Source organism: Pezoporus flaviventris, unplaced genomic scaffold, assembly GCF_033815535.1.
Source record: "Pezoporus flaviventris isolate CSIRO_AGI_PZ_B2104156 unplaced genomic scaffold, CSIRO_AGI_Pfla_v1 ptg000007l, whole genome shotgun sequence".
In the NCBI taxonomy this organism is placed as follows: Eukaryota; Metazoa; Chordata; class Aves; order Psittaciformes; family Psittacidae; genus Pezoporus; species Pezoporus flaviventris.
In genome coordinates this window covers 40,092,963-40,120,935 of record NW_026892555.1, presented here as the reverse complement: position 1 = coordinate 40,120,935, position 27,973 = coordinate 40,092,963, and the positions used below count along the sequence as shown (strand labels likewise).

The window sequence follows — 27,973 nt, the reverse complement described above, 5'->3', positions numbered from 1 at the left end:
ATGGCTCCTGAATTCAACCCTTGGTAGTCGTAGCTTTTAAACCCATGTACTGAGTTCTTCACAGCTCATGTCTCCAGTCATTTTTCATTTAGCCACCCTTCATCCCAGGTTCCTTTCAGCTTGGTGATTACTTTTATAGCTGTTTGTTGCTGAGTTTCTGAGAACATGGTGCACAGGACTGAGTCAGGGATCTCACTTATTACTACACAGACAACTTACTATTTCTCTGCTCTGCAAAGGGATTTATCTACAGAAGGACCTAAATGATACTGCAAGGTTCAGGACCACTTAGTGTCCAAAGTTCCTTTCGTCCACTGGCTATCTCTCCCATTTACTTTGTTCTGTGCTTATGTTTCTTAAATGCTACAGCTCTGCCAGTGTGTCTCTGGTAGCAGGGACAGCCTGCAGCCACAGCCCAGGAGATATTCTGTAACCACTTCAGGTGAAATTGCTGTCATTTGGAAGCTCTTGTATGAGGTTACATGCCATGGAGAGCATGTCTCCAGAACTTAATAAACCTCATCAGCAGATGATCCTTTCACATATGTAATGTAAGCAATGCTACTAGCAGTTCATGAGTTTAGAAGGACTGTGTTAGTGATAGGAAATTAGAAAACTTAGACATCTAGAAATGTGTACAGCCCTGAGACTGGGGAACTAAAATAAATTGCAAGCTTTACTTCACACAGGAAGGAAATACTTTTCATTTTTACTGGTAGGAAGCCAAGTCAGGGAGATTATATGATTTCCTAGTACTTAGGAAATCAACTTGGAAGTTTGTAAGGTTCAAGACCAGTTTGTCACTTACACTCCCAGAACAGCCAAGATCACATTGAAATTTCTTTATTTATTATTTTCTGATGGCATTGAAGCCTGCAGAAAGTTCAGATTCTTTCTGGTAAAATGTTTCCATACATGACACTGGTCGCTATAGACAAACTATGTTCTCAGACCCATCATTTGTGTCTTTGATCAGACTGATTCCCCAGTCCTCATTAGTTCCCGTGTTCATTTCCACCTTCTGTGAGATTTTGAATTTTATGTTTCTGAATGTGAGCAGTGGCTGCTTCTAACAGCAAGCTGTTGTATAATTCTACATGCCAAATAGTAAAAAAGTTGTAATAATAAATAAATTGGGATTTTAAAAAATCTTTTAACAGAACACTTGAATTAGGTTTATTTATTCTTGAACACGCTTTCAAAGAGAAACTGAATTACAAGAGAAATGTTTTTGAAAAGTGGTAGGCAGAGTTTAAAGGCCTTTTAAATTCTCTTCATGACATTTAAATTAACTCAATGAGTTGTTTATTTCTAATCTCCATTTGCATTGCTTAAAAAGCCTTTTCCTCTGACATGTCTTCATCTTGTGTTATAGAAGTGGTAAAAAGCAAAAGTGAATAAACTGCTTCTGGACACAAAGATGTAAAGACTTACTTAACCTGGCACTAATACAGACACATTCTTGTGTGGTTCCAATGAACTTTTTGCAAGTTAACAAAATAAACACCCCAGAAACATTACACTGTACAAGGAGATGGTGAGAGGTTGCATATGTATTACACCTCTGAGGGCACTAGTAGGTGATAATGGGCCGACCAGTCTTAACCTGGGGCCTCCACCCTCACTCATGGACCCAGCAACTCTATTTAAGCTCATCCCCGAGGACCTGTTCACTGTCTACTTGAGCCATGCTGAAGGAGTACTGGCATCTGCTGAGTGAGAGCCATGCCTTATGTGGTGATGGAGCCACCTGGTTGAGACCTTAACCCCACCTCAGCTGACTTTCTGGCTTGATCTGAGCTGTCCCTTGTGAGCATGGGCTTATCTGGTGACTGGGGACCTGATCTTAACCCTGATCTGAAGGGTAGATTTGCTGTGACACTGCCTTATGAAGTGGACCTTGCTTGGATCATCTCTGTCCATACTGTTTGCCTTGCTTGAATACTACTATAGGATGGCCTGTGGGATCCCCGTGGCTTCCAGCTCACCTCCCTGAGCATTCGTGTCTTCAGACTAAAAAAACCCAGTTCCCTCAGCTGTTCCTCATAAGACATCTAGTTAATCTCAGCTCTGAAGAAATCCTTTGGGTTTGGAGATGACAAACATGAATCCATGAATTGCATGTAATGTGGAAGTTGCTTGTGACCATGCATCGCTCATCTAAATTACTTAACAACTGCTATGAATCATGATTTGTTTAATAAAACAAGTCCAGAAAAGTAAAAAATCATAAAAGATGTTACTTGCAAAGGACAGTATGCAGTCGAATGCACTGCTTTGCCAAGTACTCTTCAAATGTCTTTAAGTGATGAGTGCTGTCAGTCATTAATTACTGTTAACAGACCCTCTGAAATCAGATGTTGTTTTTATCTTTTATAAGAGTAGGAAAAGTCCTGATATTAGTAAATATACTCACCCTCTTCAGATATAATCTGTCCCAAGTACTTTTTCATGTCAGGAGTATTTATTTGGTGAAGTCTGGTTTTCATACTTAGTCAGGGTAACATTTGTATGTCTTAAAGCTTGTGATTTTGTCATAGGGTGCTAGGAACAAATCAAACAGTAATTTATGCCAAGAACACATTCCTTCTGTTCTTTTGAACAGGTGTTGTGCTTAGTTAAATAGACTGAAACATAGTTTAATAGTCACATTTTATCTATTTCTTATGTATGTTTGAGTTGGGCAGGGGACGCAAACTGTATGCCTGTGGATTGAATCACTTCACAGCTAACATTCTTCGTCTGTGCTAAAATAGTTATTCTTATACAACAGATGTAAAATATGAGGCATGTTTGATGCTTTGTTCTATTCAAGAGCAACATTTCAAAGGGACGCAGAATTCTGGAAGAGAAATAGGAGTATTACAGGGTATTTAGGACCACTAAATTATGTGCACCCTAGTCTACCTGATCACTTCTTTGATAATACAGTATACTTCTAGGTAGGGAAAAAGTTGGGTATTTTGTTGAATAGTTATAGATTAAGATAATGACATAAAATCATACGCAGTTGGTTTTAAAGGTAAGCAAAATTATTTCTAGGACAAACTGGAGAACATTATCTCTGTGGTCTTTTGTACTGGTTAATTTCGTCTTCTTGACTTACACCCTCTATAACAAGTGTTTACCTTGTGTCTGAAGTGTTTTTACTAGTCAAGAAAGGGTCAATCCTGCATATTTTACAGACTCTATCAGTCCTAAAGTATCAATCCTTTGGAGACATGTAGTGGTCAGCAAAATATTGGTGCGTATCTCGTCCGCAGACCTATTAGGAAGATTAAGGCATGTCAGCCCCCAGCCCTACAAGAGGGGTCAAGTGGAAAGTGGAAGTGGCTTCTCTTGCTTGCAAGAGTCCTCCTTCAAGGAAAAAATTGTTTCATTAATTGCCACTTTCAGAAGTCACAAAGTTCTCCTGGGGCACAGGAGGCAGTATTTCAGGCTTACTCCATACCCAGGTCTTTAGCCCTAATTAGGGTCAGGTCATCCATGCTGTGAGGACTGCACTAGTCATTTGGGGGGTTAGAGTCCTCCTTTCCATCTCATCATCTAAAGTGGTAAATATGTTAGTTTAACTATATTACTTGTAACTGTGCTAAAGACATTTTGTGTTCAAGTGATTTATGTTCGTCAGGGCATGAACCTGCTGATTGAGTAAAGTTTTCTGTGTTGGGTGAGGGAAGTAAAACAAACCGGTAAGATGGAAGTAAACCATACACGACTGGAATTCAAAATAAACATTAGTAGCTATTAAAGGTTACTCTCATAGCTAAAACCAGCATGATCTATAACAGGCCTTGTTCACCCCAATGACCACCATTACTCTATACTGCATTTAGGTGTGCTGGTGTCCTCTAGAGCCCGTGTGTCTGAGCTGTGAACTAGGTGTCTGCATATGTGTGAGCATGACTGAGTACACAGGGATAGGACTAAACAAGCCACCACTCTGGAGAAGTGGCCATCAACAGAAATACCAAATAACATTAGGCATACAACTCTTTTTTCTGTTGTGAATCATGGACACAGACATGCTCCTGAAGTTAGTCCTGTCCTGCCACAGGACAGGAGAGTGCTTTTGCATTTGACTGCCCATCAAATACTGGTGTTGCCCAAATTATGGAAAGTCCAGGTTCAAAACCTTCCTCTGAGCTGACTGGAAGCCATACACAGCAGAAGAATAACCTAACTACTGACCACAATGTGTCTGGGGTCCCTTCCTTCCCTTGCGTTGAAATCATTCTTTGCTATATAATAATTTAGTATTCCTTATATAGAGGGGGTGGTGATGCTTTACTGTGCTTAAGGTACTTAGCACGCAAGAGTCTGAAATGCAATAGGAAATACTTCCATTCCCCTTTTTAACAGATATTCAGTGAGGCCCAGTCCAAAATCCACAGGGAGGTCCCTTGCAGCTGATTGGAAAGTCATCCTCCTTTTCCTCCATCTGGTTTTAGCTGGGTCCAAGCCAGGGAGGACACTTCTCAAAGCTGAGGCTGACAGATCACTTCCAGTGGCTAGGCCACCAATCTGGGAGATCAACCCATGCAAATTCAGAGTGAAAAAAGGATCTGAGCCTATTGCCTTCTGTATCTCCAACCTATATGCTAACAGCAGCATTCAGACATGTAGGTCTGAGGTGGGAGCTGGGTACTATCTGGGACTGTGGCTCACAAATGAAGGGCAGTGCACATACAGTGCAAAAACAGTCCCCCTGACTTCTTTTGAAAGATGCAGCACAAATGCTCTTTCCTGTGACTGAGAGTTTCCTCTGTCCTTGTGAGGCAGCTCCCCGTGCAGTGTGTTGGTGGTTTTGGGTTTTTTCTCACACAGAATGAGAAAGCACATGCCAGTGCCTAGTTCAGGTCTGTGGGTCCTTCTGGAAGCCATGCAGGAGCACAGTGTGCTGTGAATGGGACACCCTTTAGCAAACCTAGCCCTGAACGACATGCAACAAGTCACTGGTTTGGCTAGTATCACTGGATAGGACTCATTTTCACCACTTGCTTGCTACTCCTGGGCAGCCTTGCAGAGACCTTTCATGTTTGGATGGGGTTTTCATCTCCCCATGCCTCCTCTGAATGTCCGTACTAGATTAGTCTGCCCCAGGCAGCTTATACCATTAAATATAACTCCTTTAAATATAGCATGTTTTTATCTTTAGCGTCATACATGAATGTAAGAACAGATGAACACAGCTTATGCAGTAATTATTCTATCAGGCAGAAAATTGTTTGGTTATTTTTCGCTGTGGGGATGGTGAACAATGGGACAGGATGCCCAGAGAGGTTGTGAAGTCTCTATCCTCAGAGATAATTCAAACCCTTCCTGTCACAGTCCTAGGGTGCCAGAGAACAGGAGGTTTGGAATAGACAGTCTGCAGAGGCCCCCATTCTATGAAACAAAGAGCTCTTTACAGTGTCTTTCTTTTTAAACTGTCCTATAATTACATGGCATAATAATATTTTTAAATTAATAAATATTTTTCTTTTGCATCCAGAAACACTGTTGTGAGAATAGCGAGCTGTGTTGCTCAGCCTTGTCTATGAGCCAGCAATAGCTGTGCAGACAGCAATCAGAGGGCATTCTTTTGTAAAAGTTGTCAAAATAATCATGTGCTACACATTAATGGGTGGATTACTTGCACATTAATGGTGTGCAAATTTTCTAGTCCTCAGAGACACTTTGTGCTAATTTGCAGCCATGTGTTTTTCCAATTTAGTGATTTACGTATTTTACCTTTGAAATAGCCCTAATACTTTCTTTTTAGCTGTCCACCTTTGAAATGAAAAATGGGGAATTCTGGGCTGATTAGGATATTACTGACAGAAAGAATTCAATGAATTAAAAAAAAAAAAAAAATATATATAAACTATTTTTACACTAGTTCTGGAAATTTTTCAGCAAAACAATCCTAGACTGACCTGAATAACAGCAACTGTTTTCATTACTATAAGATGACCTTCTTTAAGGGGAAAAAATGTCATGCTAGTTAATAAATAACCCACTCATTCTGAACCTGAATCAAGTAATTTGAGATATGGGTAACTTCAGATTTACAAATGTATTAGTTTAGGTTATCCTTCCACCATAAAGAATAAACAGTTTAGATAAACAATACCGGGGAAAAGCAACATTTCTCTGGAAAATCATGAAGGCCTTCTTAAAAAGGTATCTAGTCTTAAAAAGGTGTCTGTGAATCAGGAATAATTGACCTTTACTCCATCTCTTTCACACCCAGGCTAATGAAAGTAAATGATTTCCAGTAAAACACAAAACCAAAATGAAGTACCTTTGTACATCACCAGCCCCAGAGTGATTAAGACATAATACAGCTGGTGCAGCTCTGATTTGTGTTTTCTCCTAGAGGCCATCATGTGGTAGACATCACCTGAGCACAGAGTTGCCATCACATCCTGCTTTATTTCCAATACACCTCATATCCAATTGAAAGAGGAATTGTGCTCTCTTTTTTTTTTTAGCTCAGATTTCTCAGGAATTTCTGAGTGCCAAAGGAATCCCTGAGTGCCAGAATAAGTCATGCTCAGGCTGCAAGTGTCAACCAGTCCATTCTAATTAGTAAAACCTTCTATGCATCTCACATCACCTGAGAGTGGTGTAGGGTGCAGTATTACTGAAGGCAGTTCTGTGTGGGAACTTGAAAGTGTCGTCTGACCTTTGCTGCTAGGATCAACCATCCTTAAGCCCTTCCTGGCACATGTTTACCTCGCCTGCTCTTTAAAACCTCGCTAACGCAGACTCCACTGTCTAGGCAGCCTGCCCCAGTGCTTCACTATCTTACCATTAAAAAGCCATTAACCTACTTTTTAAATCCATTACTCCCTGCTGTATATGTAGTGAGCATGAAGAATAATTTACTCCTTACCCTTGCCTGTTTGTATACAATGTGTGCTAACTGATACCTGTTTCCTATGACTGGTGCAAAGACACAGAAGTCATAAATCACATACAGGTTTTTTCACAGCAATTTCTTTCCACAAAAAAATTCCGAGTCTAGGGGAAAATAAATGTTTCTTTCAAGCCATTCAGAGCTTACTCAGTCCTACATTTTGCTGGCCCCTTCTGTGCAATAACAGGACAGCTTTTTGCTCACATTTATTTGCATCTCTTTATGAGCCTGCTTCTTCTAGTCAAAAGAAAGATGCAAAAAAGAGATCAGAATATCCTACTGCAAATACCATCATTTCAAAGTGCAGCTCCATGTTGCTAGGTGACAGCCATGTGCATGCTCCTGAGAGCTGGTCAAGCCCAAAGCCCTGCCAAGCCAGGAAATGCAAGGGAGAGACTGGAGGCAACACAAGGGGTGAAACCACTTTTCATGTACAATAGTAGTAAGTGTATATTTAATCTCAAGCATTCAGACTTAACGCTGAGGCAGGCTGAATGTTATTTTTCCATCAGTCAGCTCCAAAATGTGTGCTGAAGGGTAATGCTTGGGAAATGGCAAAGATCTGTGAGGAGGACAGGCCTGGCTTGCAGTGAGTCTGAGCCTGTTTACTGGCTGGTTTTGATGTCTGAAATGTTTTGGTCTTTTCCTCAGCTTAGCCTTGTGCTGGGCGCTGGAACTTTGAGAAACTTAGATATTGAGGTCTGTAATTATACAGATCTTCAGTCTCCCACTAGATGGGGTTGCAAACAGCTCAGGAGGCTGATTGTCCTCAACAGTATACTTTTACTGTTATTCTCAAAACAGATAATCTAAAATACCATAGCATAGAATCACAGAATCCTAGAATAGTTAGGGTTAGAAAGGACCTTAAGATCATCTAGTTCCAAACCCCCTGCCATGGGCAAGGACACCTCACAATAAACCACGAAACCCAAGGCTCTGTCCAGCCTGGCCTTGAACACTGCCAGGGATGGAGCATTCACAACTTCCTTGGCCAACCCATTCCAGTGCCTCACCACCCTCACAGTAAAGAACTTTTTCCTTATATCCAACCTAAACTTCCCCTGTTTAAGTCTTAACCGTTACCCCTTGTCCTATCACTACAGTCCCTAATGAAGAGTCCCTCTGAGCATCCCTACAGACCCCCTTCAGATACTGGAAGGCTGCTATGAGGTCTCCACGCAGCCTTCTCTTCTCCAGGCTGAACAGCTCCAACTTCCTCAGCCTGTCTTCATATGGGAGGTGCTCCAGTCCCCTGATCATCCTCGTGGCCCTTCTCTGGACTTGTTCCAACAGTTCCATGTCCTTTTCATGTTGAGGACACCAGAACTGCACACAATACTCCAAGTGAGGTCTCAGGAGAGCAGAGTAGAGGGGCAGGATCACCTCCTTCGACCTGCTGGTCAAGCTCCTTTTGATGCAGCCCAGGACACAGTTGGCTTTCTGGGCTGCAAGCGCACACTGAAGCCGGCTCGTTTTCATTTTCTCATCAACCGACACCCCCAAGTCCTTCTCCACAGGGCTGCCCTGAATCTCTTCTCTGCCCAACCTGTGGCTGTGCCTGGGATTGCTCCGACCCAGATGTAGGACCTTGCACTTGGCATGGTTAAACTGTTACATCATTTGTTAAAAGCAGGAACAGATTGCAACAAACCAGGAGCTGCCCAGTGACGCCATCCAAGCAGCAGCCAACGATCTTACAAAATGTCATGTCAGTTTTCCTTATTCACTGTTGCAAGTGCTTACTTACACTCACAAGAAGGATTAAAATTGTTCTCAGGAGTCTAGAGATGTCAGGTGTAGGCTGAGAGATTCATACAGAAAAAGGAGAAGGGCTCAACTTTGTTCCGTTATTCATTCGTTTCTATTTGTGAACATAGCCTAATTTCAGGAAGTAGCTGTGATTTTTGCTGTGACATCTTGTGTGGTTTACTTTAGGGCTCATTAAAGAAGAAAACAGTTCTTACTGTTCTATTGACTTCACTGTTGCTTTTGAGGGTAAGCAAGTTAAGAGCAAAAAAACAATGGATCAAGCTTAGACCAAGATGGGATAAAGTATTTTTTCACGAACTGCATAATGATTGGTGTTTATTGTCAGAGGTAAGAGGATTATAATATTTTAAATTATTAACTTATTTGTATTGCAGTGCTTGAATTTGTAAAATCCACGGTCTTTTTATTACCAAACTGATTTGTTTAAACACAAGCATTCTTCTGGGAGAGTTGTCTTTCAGGAAGAAAACCTTCCTTTAGGGATTCCTTTCCAATCCTGGAGTTTAATATCCAAAATAAGCTTTGGCACTCAAACCCTTTGTGTGTTTTGGTACTTGCAGCTTGTGCTCAGATTTGCACAGGTGCTGAGACTGCAATGGAAAAGTGGCCAAGTTGCTCCTGTCCATCCCTTCATCCTGTTTTTTCATTTGGAAATTCTTGCTCCATTGACAAATTACATTACCCAAAGTTCTGCATGTCAGTAAATGGGATATCTATAACATCTGTATTTAATGTGGTCTCTAAATAAGAGGGTGAGAGTGTTTATCAGTTTGCATCCAGATCTTCTGGATGGTTTGGCATGGAATAGTTGGATAATCCTCCAGTCCGAAGACTGATGAAGTGAGTCACAGCCTGGCACAAATGCCAAGGACATTTCTTCAAACTAGCATTTCTTTATGTTCACTGAAATGTTTGATTCTAAAAGATGGTTGTTATTTTTATGACAGACCAGACTTCCTCACTGCACTGTGTTTATTCTGCCATACAGACCTCATGCAGATAAATGCATGTGCTTTATTTAAGTACAAAAATAGCATCTGCTTGAATGATTTACCTGACCAACAATGGCATGCTATAAAATTGTTTCAGATTCATAAAAAAACTCTTAAGTATCATACTGGCTTCTAAGCAGGCACATTTTAAACAGAATAAAAAGCCAAACTCTACTGATTCTTACCAGCCTTTCCAGATCAGGAGAAATAAGTTAAAGGTATTACAGATCAGAGAAGAAATTACAGGCTACTGCAGACAGAACACATTCAGTCCCATTTTGTCTTTTCTGTTTGGTCAGGAGGTAAGTTTAAAATGAACTGTGGAAAGGAGATTGGGAGGGATGTTTCCTTTGCCCAGGCGGAGAACATGGTCCTTCAAATCAGTAGTAAAATAGAGGGAAACCATCAGAAGTGTGATCTGTTACGGAGTTGGTTTGAACAACAATGTATAAAGATGGGTTATAAAAATAGGTTTGTCCAAATTTCTGCCCATATGGACTGCTGTTCTCCCTCTCTCAGGACCCATGTAGAATCCACAGCAAAATGCACTGTATTTCCAATTGCAGGGAAACATAACAGACAGCTCCGGAGTGGCCAGAAGAAAAGGTCCAGCCGGCAGAAGGGAGAGTCAGTCCCTCTGAGCATCAGATGGGAGAAATATGGTTCCACAGGAGCATACCAAGTGTCTTTCTGGAAAGCTCTGGGGTTTTTCCTTCGTTTTTTTCTCTTGAGGTCCTCTATATCTGTAATCTGTAACTTGGTGATCTGTGGTGTCAAGGAAGACCTGACAACTGATACTATTTGTAAGTCTGCCCCTAAAACTAAAGCAAATATGACATTTAGCCAGTAATATGTGCTGTCTACAATCACAGTCTCTCTAATCCATGCATACACTCCTATGTGGGTAAGATCACATAAGGCATCTCTGAAAGAAAGATCAGTTAAAGAGATTCTGCAGGCCTTTCCCAGGCCTTTCCCCTCACTTCTGCAGGGGTACAGAAGTATCATGACCTCTCTAAATCAGTACTTGTTCAGAACCATTAATAACTTAGTACACTGGGGTGCATATCACCTGAAGTTTTCCCATTTCCCAAATACGTTCACACCTTCTCCTCACTGCCATTCGTATCAGATCAGCTCTTCTTCCTCCCATCATCATTCAAAAGTCTTTTCAAGATGATAGAGGAGTACGCCTGGCCACCACCTCAAACTGGTCCTGCAATGAGACGAACATAGAGTTTGCTATTCATCAGCCAAGAACATTCTTGTTTCTGATACTATTCTTTTTAACCTTATACTCTATAGCAGTCTCTTATTGCCTGATCTTTATTCTTTTGTTCTTCTTTTTTGAATGAATTATAGTGTAGTTTAGCTATGATCTCTTTTCATGTTCTCCACTACATCTTTTGAGTGATTTTCTCCCATCAGCTTTTAAACATGGCTGCATAATTCCTCCGATTCCTTCATATTTTATCAGGTCCAAAAACTGATAAAAAGTCAGTGGCAGAAGTCACAGTGACTTCCTCGGGAATCTTGTCAAGCTGGAATATTAATGTGCAGCCATGTTGTGCAACTGCACTTTCAGAGTCACTCTGAACTACTGTGAAACCTCAAGCTGTTCAGGAACATTGCTTCCCAATTGCCCCATTAATCTTTGTTTCTGAATCAGCTCTGGAATGTAACTACAAAAGACTTTCTAGACCTACACATTGCAGTCATGTCAGTTTTGGATTCTTCTTTAATTTAACTATATTTATTACTTACCAAGCACCTGTGTGGTAAAAAGTCTGTATAATAATTAGGTTATGCGTGACCCAGAATATCAGTAGTATACCTGCAGGTTATGGCTGGATGGGTACCTCTTGAGTGATATTGATCCTATAAAGATATTTTTCCTTTGCTAATCATGAAAAGAGGAAAATATTTATGTCTTCAGTTTTAGTTCATTTAATTTCCGTTATTGGCAGGGAAGAGGACCCCGCACAAAGAATAGTGCTTTGGCACCCTCCTTCAGCTGTAGAGGGTCCCCATTCAAACTGTAGGTGCACAGTGACACCTTCTGGAAGCTTGTCACGAGAGCTACTGAGCAGCTTCCTGTCATCAGCTGGAAAATAACAATTTTTATATGTAGAAGCTAATTTCTTCTGGTCAGTGTTTTGCCCAGACCTTTGTTACAGGTTCTATGACGTCACTGGGACTTAAACTAACATAATGTTGTTGTGATGGGAGAATTTTTCTTTTAAAATCAACCCAAATCCATAAGGTTTTTTAATGATTCCAAAGAATTCAAAGGTTTATGGAAAAAAGAAAAAGGAGGATAGAATTATAGATGTATGCTAACCTCATGATTTAAAAACGGAAGTGTAGTTAGTATTACATTTTTAACTAATTATCAATATATAGAATACAGCGAGGCTTCAATTTGCCATACATGACAAATGAAATGAAGGGCATAGTTTCTTAATGCAGCTGTACTTCAGCAAAGATTTCATTTTTCTGTGTGTCATACTGCAATTCCTAATCAGACCTCCTTTGCCCAGGCCACCAAGTCTATCAGTCTGCCAGAAACTGAGTCACCCAGGATTTTAAGCACATAAGTTGTGCCACAGAACTCCATCCGAGGGCTCACAATCACTACAGCGTCTGCATGCATCAGCTGGACTGAGGCCAGAATGGGGAGCAGAGTCGCCTCTGAGCTGACACTGATGCTATAAAGCCCAGCGTTCAGTCCTACTACAGGAAAACATCTTCTATTTCTAACATTTAATACCATTTCAAAGATTATTTCTCTTTATGCTTCCTCTTCCTTAGAAGTAAGAAGGATGTGATATGTAGGAGTGGAAAAGAAACAGGGTTGTGAGTGGAGACAGCGGAGGCTAATTTCCAGACTTCCCAAGACTTCAGAGTAGACGCTGACTAACACAAATGCTGAAGCAGAGAGTTTGGGCAGAACATACATCTGGGATTGGCCAACCCTGATAAAGTACATCACCCCAGAAAATAACCTTACAGTGCTGAAATAATTAGAAAAGTAGTAAGCAGAGCCATGAATAGCAAACAATTCTGGCTGCACTGAGATCAAAGCCAAGTCTAGCCATGACGATAACTTCTCGAGCATTAGTCCTAACATAATGCAATCACAGGTTTTAGAATAAGACCTTAGTCCTCCAGCAAAAGGCTGAGAAACCCTGTGCTGTATATATACGCAGCCCAACAGATACATTTTGACAGTATGAATGGCATTGCATTGAGAGGAACTTCCCAGTGGGATTTTCACCTTTGGGCTTACACAGAATAAATTCTACTGGTGAATTAACACGTTGATATTAACATTGGTGAAAAATCAAGTACTAACTGGCATCTCTGTGTGTGGGACAAGTCAGTTAATGCTCTGCGGAACCATGCAGGTCTGTGGTTGGTTTTGCATGTTAGAAGACTGGTTTATTTTGCCTCTCATCGTCATTGAACCTACATCTTCTATTTGAAGTCAATTTCCAATAGATTCATTAAGAGAAGTTACTTACACCTGTAAGGAACCGATGTTCAAAGAATGCAAACATTTAAAAGTTAACAAAGCTGTTTCCCATAATATCACTGGTGTTATGTTCACTTTAACATATGGGTATTTAAAATGCATTTTTTAAATTTTTATAATTTTTTTTTTACATTTTAAGTTTTTATTAAAAAATAAGATGAAGCAAACACTAGAATACTGCTGATATATTGAAGAAAATTGAAGTACAACTGAAGTCCCTGGAAACTCATTTTACACCAGAAAATATCTTCGCTCCCAGAAAAGCCTATCAGTCTTCAAAGTGATTTGTAACAAGTGCACTTTCATGTCAATCAAAATAGTAAAAAATGGCTTCTCCTTTCTGTTTGAATTGCTCCCTAATTCACTATGAATCAGCTCCATTCAACAGTTTAGAAACTCTCAATTTAATAATTGAAGTGAGCAGGAAACACTAAAATAGACTGGTACCTGTAATTCACCACACAAATATGTATGACTGCTCCTTGGGCAAGGAGCAGAAGCTCAGGTATGAAGCCCAGCAATCTGATTTAACACCTAAAAGCAAAACAGGCCCCAAAAGAGCTGGTGTGTGCATCAGGTCACCCACTGAAGTCTGACTGTTGAAGAATGTGGAATACAAAGTTATTAAAATACAGATACATGTTCTATATTGCCTTTCTTATAAGCTGTTCTTAACATTTTCAATGAGAACAAATAAAAGAAAAGGTGTCATACAATTTTGCAATAATAATAAAATATTATTGTAGTCATAATAATAACAATGATAACAACACCTTTCTTCATTTCCACAAAGACAAAATTAGGAAAATATATTAACTGGACAAGTCTGCAGAAAGAGAGAGAATGGAGTCTAAGAAACATACAAAGGGACAATACTAAATAGCAAGGGCACCCTCAGATCAAGCCATTCATTTCTGATGTGGAATAAAACAAAAACTACTGCATGGTAGATAGATTTCCCTCCTTAAAGTTTGTCAATAACTTACATAGACTAATGTGAAATGTTCAGGGGAGTCTATGTCATGGTTTAAACTAAAGAGATTTTCTTTTCCTAATGCCTTACATACTAGTAGCTAATATCAATACTGAAATTTAGTCCTGATTTAATATTTACCTTGTATGTTATAAATAAAAGTGATATTATATGGGATAATTTTATTAAACACACACTTTGCATGGAAACTCCATTTTCCATAACATATTTTTTTGAAACAAAAACAAGACCCAGGCCAAATACTCCCATGCCTAACTAGATTGTCAGGGTGTTTACATTTTGCTTTCTCTCTGTCCTAGTGAAGTTAACCTGTACAAAGCAGGGCAGCAATGGGAATTAAGAGTAAGGTCACAGACATGCATGAGCATAGCATGCTACTCTGATGAATAAGGGAATTTTTTTTCACACATGAGAAATGCATGTTCAGATTCCTTCCAGGCGTTTGAAGGGATTCAGTCTGTGTCTTTCAGCTCTTAAGGTCCCTCAATGTTAAAACCCATTTCAACAAAGTCCAAGCACTTGTTTATCCAGTTCTGTCTTATACAGAACTGTTTATCCAGTTCTGTCTTTTACTGTAGTGACAGGACAAGGGGTAACGGGTTAAAACTTAAACAGGGGAAGTTTAGGTTGGATATAAGAAAGAAATTCTTTCCTGTTAGGGTGGTGAGGCACTGGAATAGGTTGCCCAGGGAGGTTGTGAATGCTCCATCCCTGGCAGTGTTCAAGACCAGGTTGGATGAGGCCTTGGGTGATATGATTTAGCGTAAGGTGTCCCTGCCCATGGCAGGGGGTTTGGAACTACATGATCTTAAGGTCCTTTCCAACCCTAACAATTCTATGATTCTATGATTCTATACAGCTCAACATCAGCCTGCATCCGTTATTCAGGGAGAAAAGAGAAGATGCCTGTTTTTGAGAGCACTTTAACCCTCTAAACTGCTCAGCTGTTTCAAGGATTTAGGTGGCTGCATACATATGCAATGATTCAGATGTACCTGCCTACAGAGCTAGGTAGAGTTGGCTACAAACACCAGGCACTGGAAGAAGATTAGGAGAGCATGAGTACCATCTCTTTATACAGTGCTATACACTATCACTGTGCATCACCAGTACTGAAACAAAAAAAAAATAGCCATCTTTGATAAGGTATTAGTTCATCATGCCCTTCCTGATAGGAATGCAGAGGATGAAGCAAGACCATACCTTCCAAAGGGGTTACACTATGCCAGTTTTTTAAACCTGAACTTGTTCAAGCATTCCTGCTAAGATTTAGAAAGCTAGCTTGGACTGTAGTCCAGAGAGGCCTTAGGGGAGTCACATCCACTCACTGGTCTGGGAAATGACTGTACTTCCTAGCAGAGTGACTCGAGCTGGATTCAAAGGCCAGTGGTGTTAAACAGGTGTTTGGTCTCAGGGCACATGAAGAACTACCATGGTACATTTACTGAGATTTTCTTCCCTTTTCTCTGCCAAGGAGTGAGCCGGTATCATTTAAGCTTAATTGGCAAACCTACAACATTTCCACAGGTCCTGTCCAGGCCTCGACAATTGCAATTCAGCAGAGTAATGCATTTAACATCCCAGCTGTGTGCTTTGTGCCACCACCAAAAGGGCAGAGATTTGCAGAAGGGCACCTTGCCACCCTGACAGTCAAATACTAAGTGGGGTTTTGGGGTGGGGCGTTCTATTTTTACCGCTCTCCTGGAAAAATTGTCCAGCTTCCACCCTAGTTCACCTCTCTGAATAGACCTCGGGGAACTCTCTGCTGCTAAGCAACAGCAAGCTCTCCATATGTGCAGGAATGGCATCTTTCCCTGCTGGTCTCAGCTCTAACGAACACCTTCCCCAGGCACAAACAGCACCACAGCCATGTTCTCTCATTGCAGCAGCAGTGGCTTTAGCCTTCAAGGGCGGTGACATCACTGTAGGAAGGGCATTATTCATGCTGTGCATACTTCAGTCCCTCTCTGTCTCTTTGATGTCTAGAGAATGGCTGTAGGCCAGAAATGGGGAATGTTTTGAGAAGGGCTGGGCTTGATGCAAAAATGGAGCCCTGAGTAGAAATAGGCAGAAATCATTGCTAGAGAAAAGGGAGGCAGAGGCCGAACGGAAGCGATTTCTGTCTGTTCCTGTTCTGGGCTCATGCTCTAGTAAGGTGTCTTTCTCTCTCAGGACACTGATACTCGGCAGGACGGAGCAATCATGCTGCCCTGTCACTGGCAGAGCAGAGCGTGCTCGCTGAGCAGCTGGGCGGGTTCAGCACCATGGACAGAGCCAGGCGGCGGCGGCCCGGTGCGGGGTTGGGGGCTGCTTTTTGGGGCTGTTTTAACTTGAGGGGTGCAGGTTGTAAGTAGCCAACCTCTTCCCCGTGCTACTCCGACACTATGGCCAGCCCTGAGCCCCACGGGGCACCGTCTCCGTACGAGAAGTCTCCTCTAGTCCTCTCCTGAAGGGCCGGCTTAGGAAAGTTAAGACCGGAGAGCGTGACTGCGGAGGAGCGAGGGGCAGCCCCGAGCACAGAGGCGCCGATCAGGGCGAGGGTCGGAATAGCACCGCGACGGAGGGGCTCCGCTCGGGGCTGGACTGTGCAGGGCTCCCGCCTCCCCCGGTAACGCTTATTTTGTGTTTCTCTCTCTCTTCCCCCCCGCCCCGTCACCCTGCTCCCACACCTCCCCGCACGCCGCAGACTCCAAGGCCTGCCGGGCCCCTCGCCCCGCTGTCAGCTCTGCTCTCCAGCCCCTTTCTGCGGCCGCAGCTCGCCTCCCGCCGGCCCTGCACGCGCTTCATCTCGGCGCCCCGTCGAGACGCCACGGGGCCCCGCTTCGGCCCCACGGGCTTGGCGGCTCTGCTGGCAGGCACCGAGGCAGCCGCCCGCTGCCCGCTCGCCGCCCTGCTGCGGGGCCGCTGGGCTGAGCAGCCGCCGACCCCGGCGCCGCCGCCGCCCAGGCGCCTCTCCCCGGAGCGCCGGAGATGCCCAGCGTGCCACGGAGCCGCGCCGCCGCAGCCCCGCGCTGTCCCCGAGCCGCCCGGCGCCGTGAGTACCGCTCGTGGGGCCGCGTCCGCCCCTTCCTCCTCCTCTTCCTATTCCCCACACCGGGAAAGCCGCTCCCGCCCACGTGCCCCCAGCCGACACCGGCGTGGGAGTCTCCAACACTCCACGGGCAAAGCCCGCTGCTTCCTATTTCTACATGCTCCCCAGAACGCTCCCCGAAGCCAGCGACTCCAGCAAGGCGGCTCCTGAGGCCGCCCTGCTCCGCAGCCTGTGCACAAGCGGGAAGGGAGCATCCCCGACAGCAGGGCTGCCCGACAGGCGTCCCGGGAAGGCGCAAAGCGTTCGTGCAGCTGGACAGTCTTGATTTCACGGGAAGACCGTGTCGCTCTGCCTGGGGACAGCGGTGACCCAAGCCAGCCGCGGCCATCCCGTTAACCCTTACCCCGCCGACGGGCGCGCTGCGCCCTTCTAGTAGACTGGGTTTGGGTCTGCCCGAGAGGCCGCGGTGGCGGGGCGTTATCGGTGAATAGTCCCCAAAATGTGGCAGTGTCGGTAAGGGCGCTGCAGAGACGATCGCCCGGAGGAGCAGGGCTAGAGCCGGGCCCGACAGCCCCTGCCCGGGGCACACTTCTTCCAGGGGCTCCCGTGGCCGGGGTGCATCTGCCCCGGTAAACCGGGAGAGCTAGACCGAGAGAGCCCTTTGGCGACGAGCTGTGCGCCCAAGGAAGACAAGAGACGGCTGGGGGAGAGGGAGGATGCATCCTGCAGTTACTTAAAATGCAAGCGTGCTCCAATCTCGGGTTTATAAGCACGACTCCTATTCTTTAAGGCATCTATGTACATTAAAACACGAGCACCGAGCCCCGCGGCGGCATCGCCGCCTCTGCAAGCCCTTCCCACCACCTCCCCTGCGCGCACACACACTCACACGCTCTCACGCTGGTTTCTCCGGCATTCCCCCCCGCCGGCGCCGGCCCCATGGCTCCCCCCGCGCCCTCCCCACGCCGCCGGCGCCGTGCCGCTGCTGCGGCCGCTACTCCCGTTGCAAACGGCCCCTGAAGCTCAGCACTGCCCTGTGCTCGCCTCCCCGGGGACGGCCCTGCCGCAGATCGCCCCGTCGCGCCTGGCCCGGAGGGGAGGGAGAGCGGGCTGCCGCCCTTGCTGCCCCCGGCTCCGGCCACGGCCAGCGAAGCCCATCCGCACTCTCGGCCAGCGTCGTGAGGCGAACCCGCGAGGGCCGGGCGCATGCGCGGGGCTGGCGAGCAGCCGTCCCCGGGCGACCAGCCCGCCGCTACCGGAGTGGAAGCGGGCGAGGAATGCCGGCGGGGCCCCGCCGCCGACACCGTAAGTACCGCTCGGTCTCGCCCGCCGGGCGCCGCGGCACCGCTCCCCGGGCAAGTGCGGGCTCTTTGCCGGCAGCCGCGACCCCCGTGCTGCAGCTGGTGCCGCCCCGGGTGCAGCGGGACGGGACGGGAGGTGCTGCCGACGGCGCCCTACCCGGGAGCAAGCGGAGGGACCGGGCGCCAAAGGCGCTTCCTCTGGTCTCCCGGAGCGTCGGCAGCGCTGGAGCTCGCACCGCCCTGTCCTTGCCCACGGGCTCCTGGTGCCGATCTCTCCGAGTCTCCAGCGTGTGACACCCGGCCCACCTCGGCCCCGGGAGCGAGAGCAAGACGCTCCCCCCGGACTCGGCCCTGCCGCCGCTCCCCCGGGCGGAATCGAGCCCCGCTCCGCGCCGCCTCCCTCGACCCAGCGCTCGGGTCGATCGCTCTCTCCCGCCGTGCACTCAGGGGCTCTTCTTCCTCTTCTCACGAGTGTGGATGAAATCAAGGCAGCATCCATCACCCCTCACCCACTTCCGTGAGGGGAGTCCCGCGGTGCGGCCGTTGTTGGAGGCTTCCCCCGCAAAGTTAGGGAGTAGCAATAAGGAGAGTTCCCATATAGACTCTTCCAGCATAAGCCTGCCACATCATGTGTCCTCGGGTGAGAAAAAGAGCTCTTTCCGAGCTTCGTCATCGGCAGGTAATGAGAATTGGACACAGCTGCAGAAAGTGAAATAAGATTATCCTTGTACATGCCAGTACGAGTTACAGTAGTTTAATACTGATGTAATTTACTTGGTGTGCCCGTTCCATTATTTCATGTTTGCTGCTGAAAAATGTAAGATCAAACTTTTCATTAACTGCTGCCAGTACGACATAAGGGTGAGGAGTCTCCTTGTACCTTTGTGCCCATTGCACAAATGAACATCAGCATCAGGCCCAACGCTCTGTGGAGGTGCATAGTGTGGTGCTGGTGACGGCATTGCTGGACTACGGGACCAAAACCAGTAACCATGAGTTCAGATACACAGAGCACCAAAATTACTATCAGCTAGGAGTCGTACTTGTGCTCAGGTTAAAATCAGGAGCGTCCTTCTAAACTAAGAGCATGTTCAACTCAACTGAATGTAAAACTAGCACTGTGATTTGTAAAATGCTCTAAGATGAGAGAGCAGCTACTTTATTTCCCCTTTAATTTCTTATCTACTTCCCTCCCCATCATTACTTCTTTTAGTAGTAGTGCTCTGGATCACAAACAGTTAATTGTGGAAGCATCCCCTCAGCTGTTACACACCTCTTGAAAGGAACAGTTCGCATTTCACAGAGGGAGTAGTAGGGTTCTGTTTAAAGTACTACGAAGGAGTTGTCAGAGTACAAGGTTTCTGTGCTTCTTGGAGTCCAGGTCTCAAGGTGATGAACCTGAAGTGCAGACAACTACAAAGATTCAGCCAGTTATCAAAATTCATCCCATCTTTTTTTCATCACTAGGAAAAGTTATCCCAAGGAGGCAGCAGGTCTTGGAAACACTGCAGAGATCTCCTAGTGTTCGGAAACAAGAGCATTCTTGGCTACAGGTTCATGACTTTGAACTTTGTAGGTATCTTTTAGAATCTGTCATAGCCAGGTGAAGCAAAGCAGCCCAGGAAGTGTCATGACCCAAACAACAGTGTGCCAAGTCAAATCCAGCTTTCAGTTGGGTCTGGTAATACTCCTCCTGGCTGATGCTGTGCCATTTGGCAACTACAGCTGAGCTTGCAAGGCAGACGGTTGCTACTGCAGAGTATCCCCTGCCCAAGCAGCCAGATGCCAGTGTAGTACAATCCGAAGTGAATCGCAACAATCAGAATCAGTAAGTACGTGAATCACTACTTAATGCACCCCAGGGTGAGTCATCCCGGTTCTAACCATCTTTCAGCCCCGTACAGTGTCAGTCAGCTCCTCACACAGTTCGATGTGAGTCAGATCTCGGCACCGAGTACAACATGAAATGAGTCACCAGCTAATACGGCGCCATGTGACTGCCATACCCAGTGCGAGCTGTCAGAGCTTCTGTGTGATATGAGTCACTTCATAGTACAGTAAAATGGGCTTTTTTGGAGACCATTCATAATTGAGCACAATGCAACCAAGCGCTCAGGAGGAGATGATGGGAGTGAGCAGAGCAATCTGCTCTGTGCACCGGTTTCACTGTTTGCATAGTGAAGAGGTTTGTAAAATATTAGGATGAATGAATGCTTTTTTTTTTTTTTTAAAGCAAGCTGCATAAAAATAACTGGAAGCAAATACTTCCTCTGACATTAAAGGCAGCCAGAGCAGGGCTGAAGCAGCAGTAAAACTCCCAACACTGGAAAAGCCCAGGGTTTTTTTGCTTGTTTTTGTTTCCAGGAGAGCTGATCAGCCAGTGTGAACTGACATATATCCACTGAGGCTGACTCCAGCTGCCACGGAAGACAAGGGCTGCCAACAGCCTGGGCTATTCAGAGCGGGACTTGACAGGAGTGTAACGTAACTGCAGTTCACAACCTGGTTTGTGAAGGGACTCAGCATGCAACAAAGTTACACCCATGTTTGTGTTTGTTCTGCTCCGCTATTGCAGTACCTACATAAATGGCTGGACCAAGTTACTTTCTATCCAACAGGTGAAAAGCTTCCCATGTCTTTCCCATGTTACTGAAGAAATAATGAGTGACCCTGCTGATTGCATGTTAGAGTAATATCTTCAGTGAAGTATCTTGTGATAAAATCCAAAGCAATACTTTGCAATGCTACCGGAGAAGATACAGTGCATCCCTCTAAAAAAATAGGCAAAATACTGAAACCCCAAGTAACCACATTTCTTGACACGAAAGCAGATTTTACTCAGAAAAATACTTCAGTGTAGGAAGTTTTCTGCAGACAGTGGGCTGATCTGATGGCCAAATGTGCAGCACTGAATACCAGAGAAAAAGGAATAGAAAATACCTAAGTTCTTGGTAAGAAAAAGACCTCCGTTATAGGTGACATGCTCAAGGTACCATTAACCGGTTACTATGTGGGTGTGAGAAGCTTTCAGCCATTCCTTTTGAAATGTAAAGCAATGCTTTAATCTGGATAAATGAACACAGCTCTTTCCAGCTACTGTTCCTCTGGAAAAATAAATTAAATAACCAGGTAAAGGCACTCAATTTCTGGACATTTTACATAAAAGCATCTCAGAATTGTTATTTAAGCTCATAGAATTTATCTATGCAATTTTATCCACTTAAGCCTTTGACAGACTTGGGTGCAACAAGGATATGAGAAGCTGTTTAATTTTGTGTGGCTGTCAGTCTCTTCTCTGGTAACCTCTGTCGTGCATTCACAAAGCCTCAACCATTTCAGTCATCCCACTGTGATATGCCAAAAAAATCACTTTCAAAGAGCTCTTGCTCTTAACTCCCTAAGTGGGCAATCCAATAACTATGCCTAAAGCCTGTGCATATGTGTGGGTGAGATCATTAACATCTATTATAATTCTTCTCTATCTAAAATAGTGCACTGCTTGATGCAGAAAGCCTGCGTGTCAGATTTGTCAATGAAGAGGAAGAAGCATGAGCATGGAGCTTTCTGTTCATATTTCAGTTGACAGTAAACTATCACAGGCTTCAGTGAGAGTACGCTGAGCAGTCCCAAATATTTCTAAACTAACAGAATACAGATTCAGAGACTTACGTAGGGCTTACCCCCAGTTTCAAGCCTCTTACGACATTCGCAGGTATGGACAGAATCTCTTTTTTCTAGCTCACTGGTTATCATTATTGGGGGGATCTGAAGAGAAAGCAGCAATGACCAGAGTTCCGTACCCTCACCTAATGCTTGCTAAAACCAACAGGTGGTTTTCCTTCTTTCATGCAGTTTGGATCAGGCCTCAGTTATTGACTGAGAAGTAGCCAGGCTGTGATGACCCCCATCTGGGAACTCACTACCACAGGGGTTCACAGGCTGTGTAGTTCCTGTGAAAGCCCCATGCTGGGGCTGCACAGATCAGCCCTGAGGACAAGTTAAGGCTTGTCCACCTGCCTGAGTGTAATGAGTGCAAGGAGGAAACATTATGCCTAAGGAATCATATTTAATAGAATATCTGCACTTTGAGCTGAGAAAATGTCATTGTGCTTTAGCATAAAAAGAGGATAAAAGTACAAAATCCATTGTCTACAATCTTCCGTGTATCTTTTGTTTGGGGTTTATTTGGTTGGGGTTTTGTTTTGGTTTTAAATTTGACATTTGTGGCTTAGATTTTAAACATTCCTCCTTTGAAGACTATTTGCTTGGTAGCCCACCTATTTCTACCGAGACATTAGCAAATACTACAAATGTTACACCTAAGTTAAATATAACCTGAAGTCCTTTTAGCCAGGGAAACAGTTTCTGTTCCTGACCTTCACACTCCTTTGCATTTATCAGGGTACATACAGAACTGCCTCATAATCTGAATGTCAGACAGGCATGCCTTGGAGTGGAAAAGGTACATCAGACATATGTATTCCAGTACATCAACATTACTCTTAAGGCGTACCATAGTTTTTCCACTGTTATCAGAAGTAGCTTTTTTGGATGCTTGCTTAAATCCCTGGGTTTCTGTTTTTTTTTTTAATTACCCATTAGCATTCAGTAATAAGAGCTTGTACTTTATATCTGAATCATAGATGCTAATAGCTGGATAAGAAGCAAGAGCATGTGTCATTATTTTTCCTCTATTTTTGGTTTATTGCTTTTTAGGGACATATTATGATGGACTAAATTTGTTATCATTATATAGAGAAGGACCTTGCTCTCCCTGAGACACTCAGAAACTGCACCAGGCATTTGCATAGATGCTACATTAGATTGACTTGAAACAGTGAACTGACCAGAGATGAGCTGACCAACTCAACTCCTACTTCCCTTTCTCAATTAAGTATTTGACTAATTTTGACAGTTCTGTGGATTCCTCCAGGCAGGACCCACTGTGCCTAGACAAGTTTATGTTTCAATGTGCTGACTAACATCCAGAGTGGAGAATATGGCCCTTCCAGAGACTCCAAGGCTGCAAAATTGATCCAACTCTACATAGATTGTATAGAGGAGACTTGTAAGTAGCCAGTGACTCAGAAATGGTCAGAAGAAACTTGCTGCAGATGCGGGAATGATCACTTAGGACAGTCTCTTGTACACAGGTTAATGTAGTTAGATATTTGTGTGTAGCTCAAGATAATCACGAGGGATGGATCATGCATCTGCTGGAGCGGTCTCAAGGAGCATGGGCCAGCTGGGTCTAAGAACTGTGCACAGTTCAGAGAGTCTCATCTCGTCCAGCCAACACCACCACTACAAGGACCTCTGCAACAGAAGCTCTGTTGCCTTCTGGACACTGACTGACTGTCCTGTTCAGGTACTTGATGATGCACAGTGACTTGATATTACCAAAATTAGATCCCATTGACTACCCAAGAACCCGCAGAATAGAACCTTTTAGTCTTTCCCTCTACATATGAACCAGAAAGTCATATATTTTCTATTAAATCATGGCCACCAAGCCCTCACCAAGCAGACACAGGTGTCTTTGATACTGCTGACATTACTTTGTACAGTCAAATTGATGTAATTGGACTCAAATACATTTTATGTTCTATCCAGCAATTGGCTAAAACTGTACCCAGGATGAGGTGAAACAGTGCTGGAGGTCGTAGAGGTTGAAGTCCTTTGGTTAAAAGTATCTCACCTCATTCCATTGGTAGTCTAAAAATGATTCACAGAATTACAGAATGGTTGAGGCTGGAAGGGACCTCTGGAGATCATCTAGCCCAACCCCACTACACAAGTAAGGTCAAGTGCAGCAGGTCGCTCAGGGCCATGTTTAGTCAGGTTTTGAGTACTTCCACAGGGTGGAGACTCTACAACCTCTCTGGGCAATTTGTGCTAGTGTTTGATCATCCTCACAGTGATCCATATATTTTAATGTTTAAATGGAATTTCCTGTATTTCAATTCGTGCCCATTGTCACTTACCCTTTTGTTGGGCACCAGTGAGAAGAGCCTGGCTCCTTCTTCTTCACTGCTTCCCCCAAGATATTTATACACACCGTTAAGAAAATGTGCAAGAGAGCGTCCATCTTCAGTTTTTAAATCCCCTGTGTTTTCTTCTGCAACCCATTTTCAAGCAAAGCACGTAGCCGCTCCAGATGGTGGGGACAGAGAAGGCAGACCCCAGTTCTCAAAGCACAGAGAACATCCAGCACAGAGGGTTCTCACACAATTTGCTCGTTCTCATAGCACCTTCTGAGAGGTCTGGAAATCTGAGAAGATAAAGGAGGCACAGGGAGTTTAGAGCAATGACATTTCCATTTTGGTGTCAGGGAGATAACCTACAGAAAGAAAAGCCATTTTTGATTGGCTTGTCCTTCCTCAGCAAGACAAATTTTAGGGTATGGATCTGTCTTGTAGTACAGCAACCTAGTAAGGGACTTTAAGGTAACAGAGAATTAAAGAAGAACAAGAGACCAGGGAGCAGCTGAGATTTTTTAAATACGGGTATATTCAGGGCTAAACTTGCTACAAAATAGGTTGATGAATCCCTCCACTGGGACTCGGAAGTAACTTCTCCTCCTGCACCTTCCTCTCTTACTTTGAAGCAGCCTCAATCTTAAAGAGGGAAAGCACTAAAGCTCAGTGAGGCTACCCAAGTGACGTAAGAAAAACCCCCCAAACAGAGCAGTAATTTGAGCCTGAACCTGCGAGATGTTAGTCTTCCTGAATTTAAAATTACATAAATAAAAACAGAACAGAATCCCATAGGTCTGAATCTTAAACTATTTAAAGAAATGTATCTAGAAGCTTGAACATACTTAAACTGCTGTGGAAAAACTAAAACCATCCATCTCTACATTTAATTTATACTCAAAACAGTAAGAATTCTCTCACAGAATAAATACAAAACTATTCAGAGTGGAAATAGAGAACAATAGTTTATTCACCCTCTGCATTTTCTTATTTAGATGGAAAAGGTCACTCGCAGTGGTAAGATAAAACTCCCCCTGTTTATAACCATCTGTGTAAATGCATCCAGGAAGCAGAAGGAGGATTTTTAAACAAAACATTTATATTTTGAAGAAAGGCATTTCAGACAATTCATAACACCTCTGCATAGCACCACCTGGTACTAAGTCCAACCCAAGATACAAAGTCACTTTTCTCTACAGCATAAATAGAAATACCAGATCAGATCCTCAGCTCGTATAAATCCTCTTCACTGGCCACAATGAAGTGATGTAGTTTTTCAGCAACTGAAAATTTGACACATGCTACTCGTAATCAGCATTAATACTTCAAAATTGCATGTATAATTGCCTCTTATCATGACAAGATCTTGATGTCCCAAAGAAAACATCCTCTTTGTTGACAGACATACTTATATTTGATTGTCCCGGGAAATGAAACAGAAAATACTTGACACTAGCCAGTAGCAAATCCATTTAAAAGCAGATACTAATTGCGTGCCATGCAAACTAAAACCTTGGCAAGAAGAGCTCCATCTCAGTTTTATTTCAGATTGTCAGCATTTTATGTCAGAGCTATTCAGACCAAATAAGCGACTGTCCTGGGGGGGCTGGTGTGACAACAGGCTGTATTTACCAATTGCCATTTTCAAAGTGCACACCTGATAATAAGGAACAGAATATTTTGGCTGATGGAAGAACAGTTGCATTGGTGTTTACAGAAAATGCACCAAGTTTATTTACTTTTTCTAACTGCATTATGTAATTTCTCTGTGGAAAGAAATCTGCCCAGTTCAATCACAAATTCTTTCTCACTTCAATGCTGTATTGACTGAAAACCAGTCTCCTGTCAGACTTAAGTGATCTACCTGACAGGGCCACGTGTAGGCGGATGGCTGTACACCTTGCTCTCCTCAGGAGTGCACCCTTTTGTTCTACAGCCAAATAACAGCTCCAAACTGTGCCTCATCCTTTAATGCACTTGCTTTTACACACACTTCAGCTTTCAGAGCTCCTAAAGCTCCAAAGTCTTCCAACTGATTGCTACTACTAAGGTTTTCCCTGCCCAGCTCTGTAACTGCATTTCTCTGCAACATCATGCTACTGGTTTAAGGAAACAGAGATCATTATTTGAGCATCACAGTCAGGTTGTGGGGTCAAGTTTAGGCCACCTCTTATGGTACTTAATAACATACAGGAGCTGGTGGGGGAGCAACACCCATGTGCCTCTTACCCTTTTTCTTCATTCCACCACTTGTGTAGCTAAATGTAGATGTCAACAGATTTCATTTCCTTTACAACTTCAAAGTAAGCCGTTAGATCAAAATATTGTTGACAACTCAGATTTTTTCATTATTAAAACAACCTGATCACCCACAATATCAGTCTAGCAAATAAGGAAAGCCCTCTTGCACAATTAGCAGTCACACTTCCACTGGTTTTGGTTACAGTTTGTTGAGGCTCTTTGGATTAATAATGTGCGAGAATGAACTTGAAGAGGTAGCTAATCACTGGTACCATGTACTATAGCAGTAGGAGCCACAGGTGAATAATCCTTCAACAAATACATACTGTTAATCTCATAATTGATGCAAAGAACACAGGCACTAGGTTTACTAATTGGTTTTACACAGTACATCACCCAGTCTGACCATCTGATGTCCCAAATTAACAACCGTAACATTATATGAACAGAAGATCTTTTTACTTGGAGATCTAAAAAAAAACAAATCCTCTCCTTTTTGCACTCGAGCAACTGAAGTCTACTGAGGGCAAAAAAATAGCCACCTCCATTCCCACAGACCCACGAGTCAGCCAAACAACTGTTTAAATTGTTGCTAGTGTGGGCTGTGCTATAAAGAAACAAGGAATTTTTGTAAATTACTCAAATAATATTCACTGGAGATGTTCATAAATCTACTGTCCACTCCTGCACACAGAACAACCCAAAACAGTAATTGGAGCAGTTGTCTGGAAAGGCTCATTACGCAGCTGTGGTGCTGCAGCAAGAAGCAGCAAAGCGTGATGGAGAACTCGGAAAACCCATAGTGAAATTTTGGGTATAGTAGAGATAGCAGGAAAACAACTACATACATAAAACAAGGCTTTCTGTTTGCATCCCATTAATGGCTCTATCATTAGCTCACTGCAAGATCTCATCTCTATGACTTTTTTCCATACACCTTCCAAGAGCATTATACTGCTGTGTACAGTCATACTTGGACAGCCTTAATACTTTTTAAGGTACTTTTCTTTGAAAAACAATCCTTAGATGAGTTGCACAAACTCAGTGTCTGTGCCTTTGTTTCTATTCCAGCCAAGAAGCAGTTTATGGGAGAGCAAAAGCAGCAGATTGGGAGCTCATAGTAAACTTCTTACACCACCATGCACAGCTGCAAAACTGTAGGGTTTGGGTTTCCCTGGTTTACCTCTTTTTTTTTCTTTTTTTGAATTACATCTCTTTTGTAAAAAG

At 43.8% G+C, this 27,973-nt stretch overlaps 2 protein-coding genes across 5 annotated transcripts in view; one reads left to right on the top strand and one right to left on the bottom strand.

The window, feature by feature from the left end:
* Positions 1 to 27,973, bottom strand: part of ATP6V1H (ATPase H+ transporting V1 subunit H) — a 287,370-nt gene that overhangs the window by 55,445 nt on the left and 203,952 nt on the right. The gene's annotated exons all lie outside the window — the stretch shown is intronic.
* Positions 1 to 27,973, top strand: part of RGS20 (regulator of G protein signaling 20) — a 41,167-nt gene that overhangs the window by 1,730 nt on the left and 11,464 nt on the right. Inside the window, exon 2 of one of the 4 annotated variants that reach the window (XM_061448480.1) lies at positions 16,885 to 17,232. The exons of 1 other annotated variant lie outside the window; for it this stretch is intronic. In XM_061448480.1, coding sequence (XP_061304464.1) covers positions 16,885 to 17,232 — 348 coding nt within the window. Of the gene's footprint in view, positions 1 to 16,884; positions 17,233 to 17,274; positions 18,535 to 19,129; positions 19,210 to 27,973 lie in introns of those variants that run through there. 2 more of the 4 variants (XM_061448482.1, XM_061448483.1) reach the window with 2 other exon arrangements.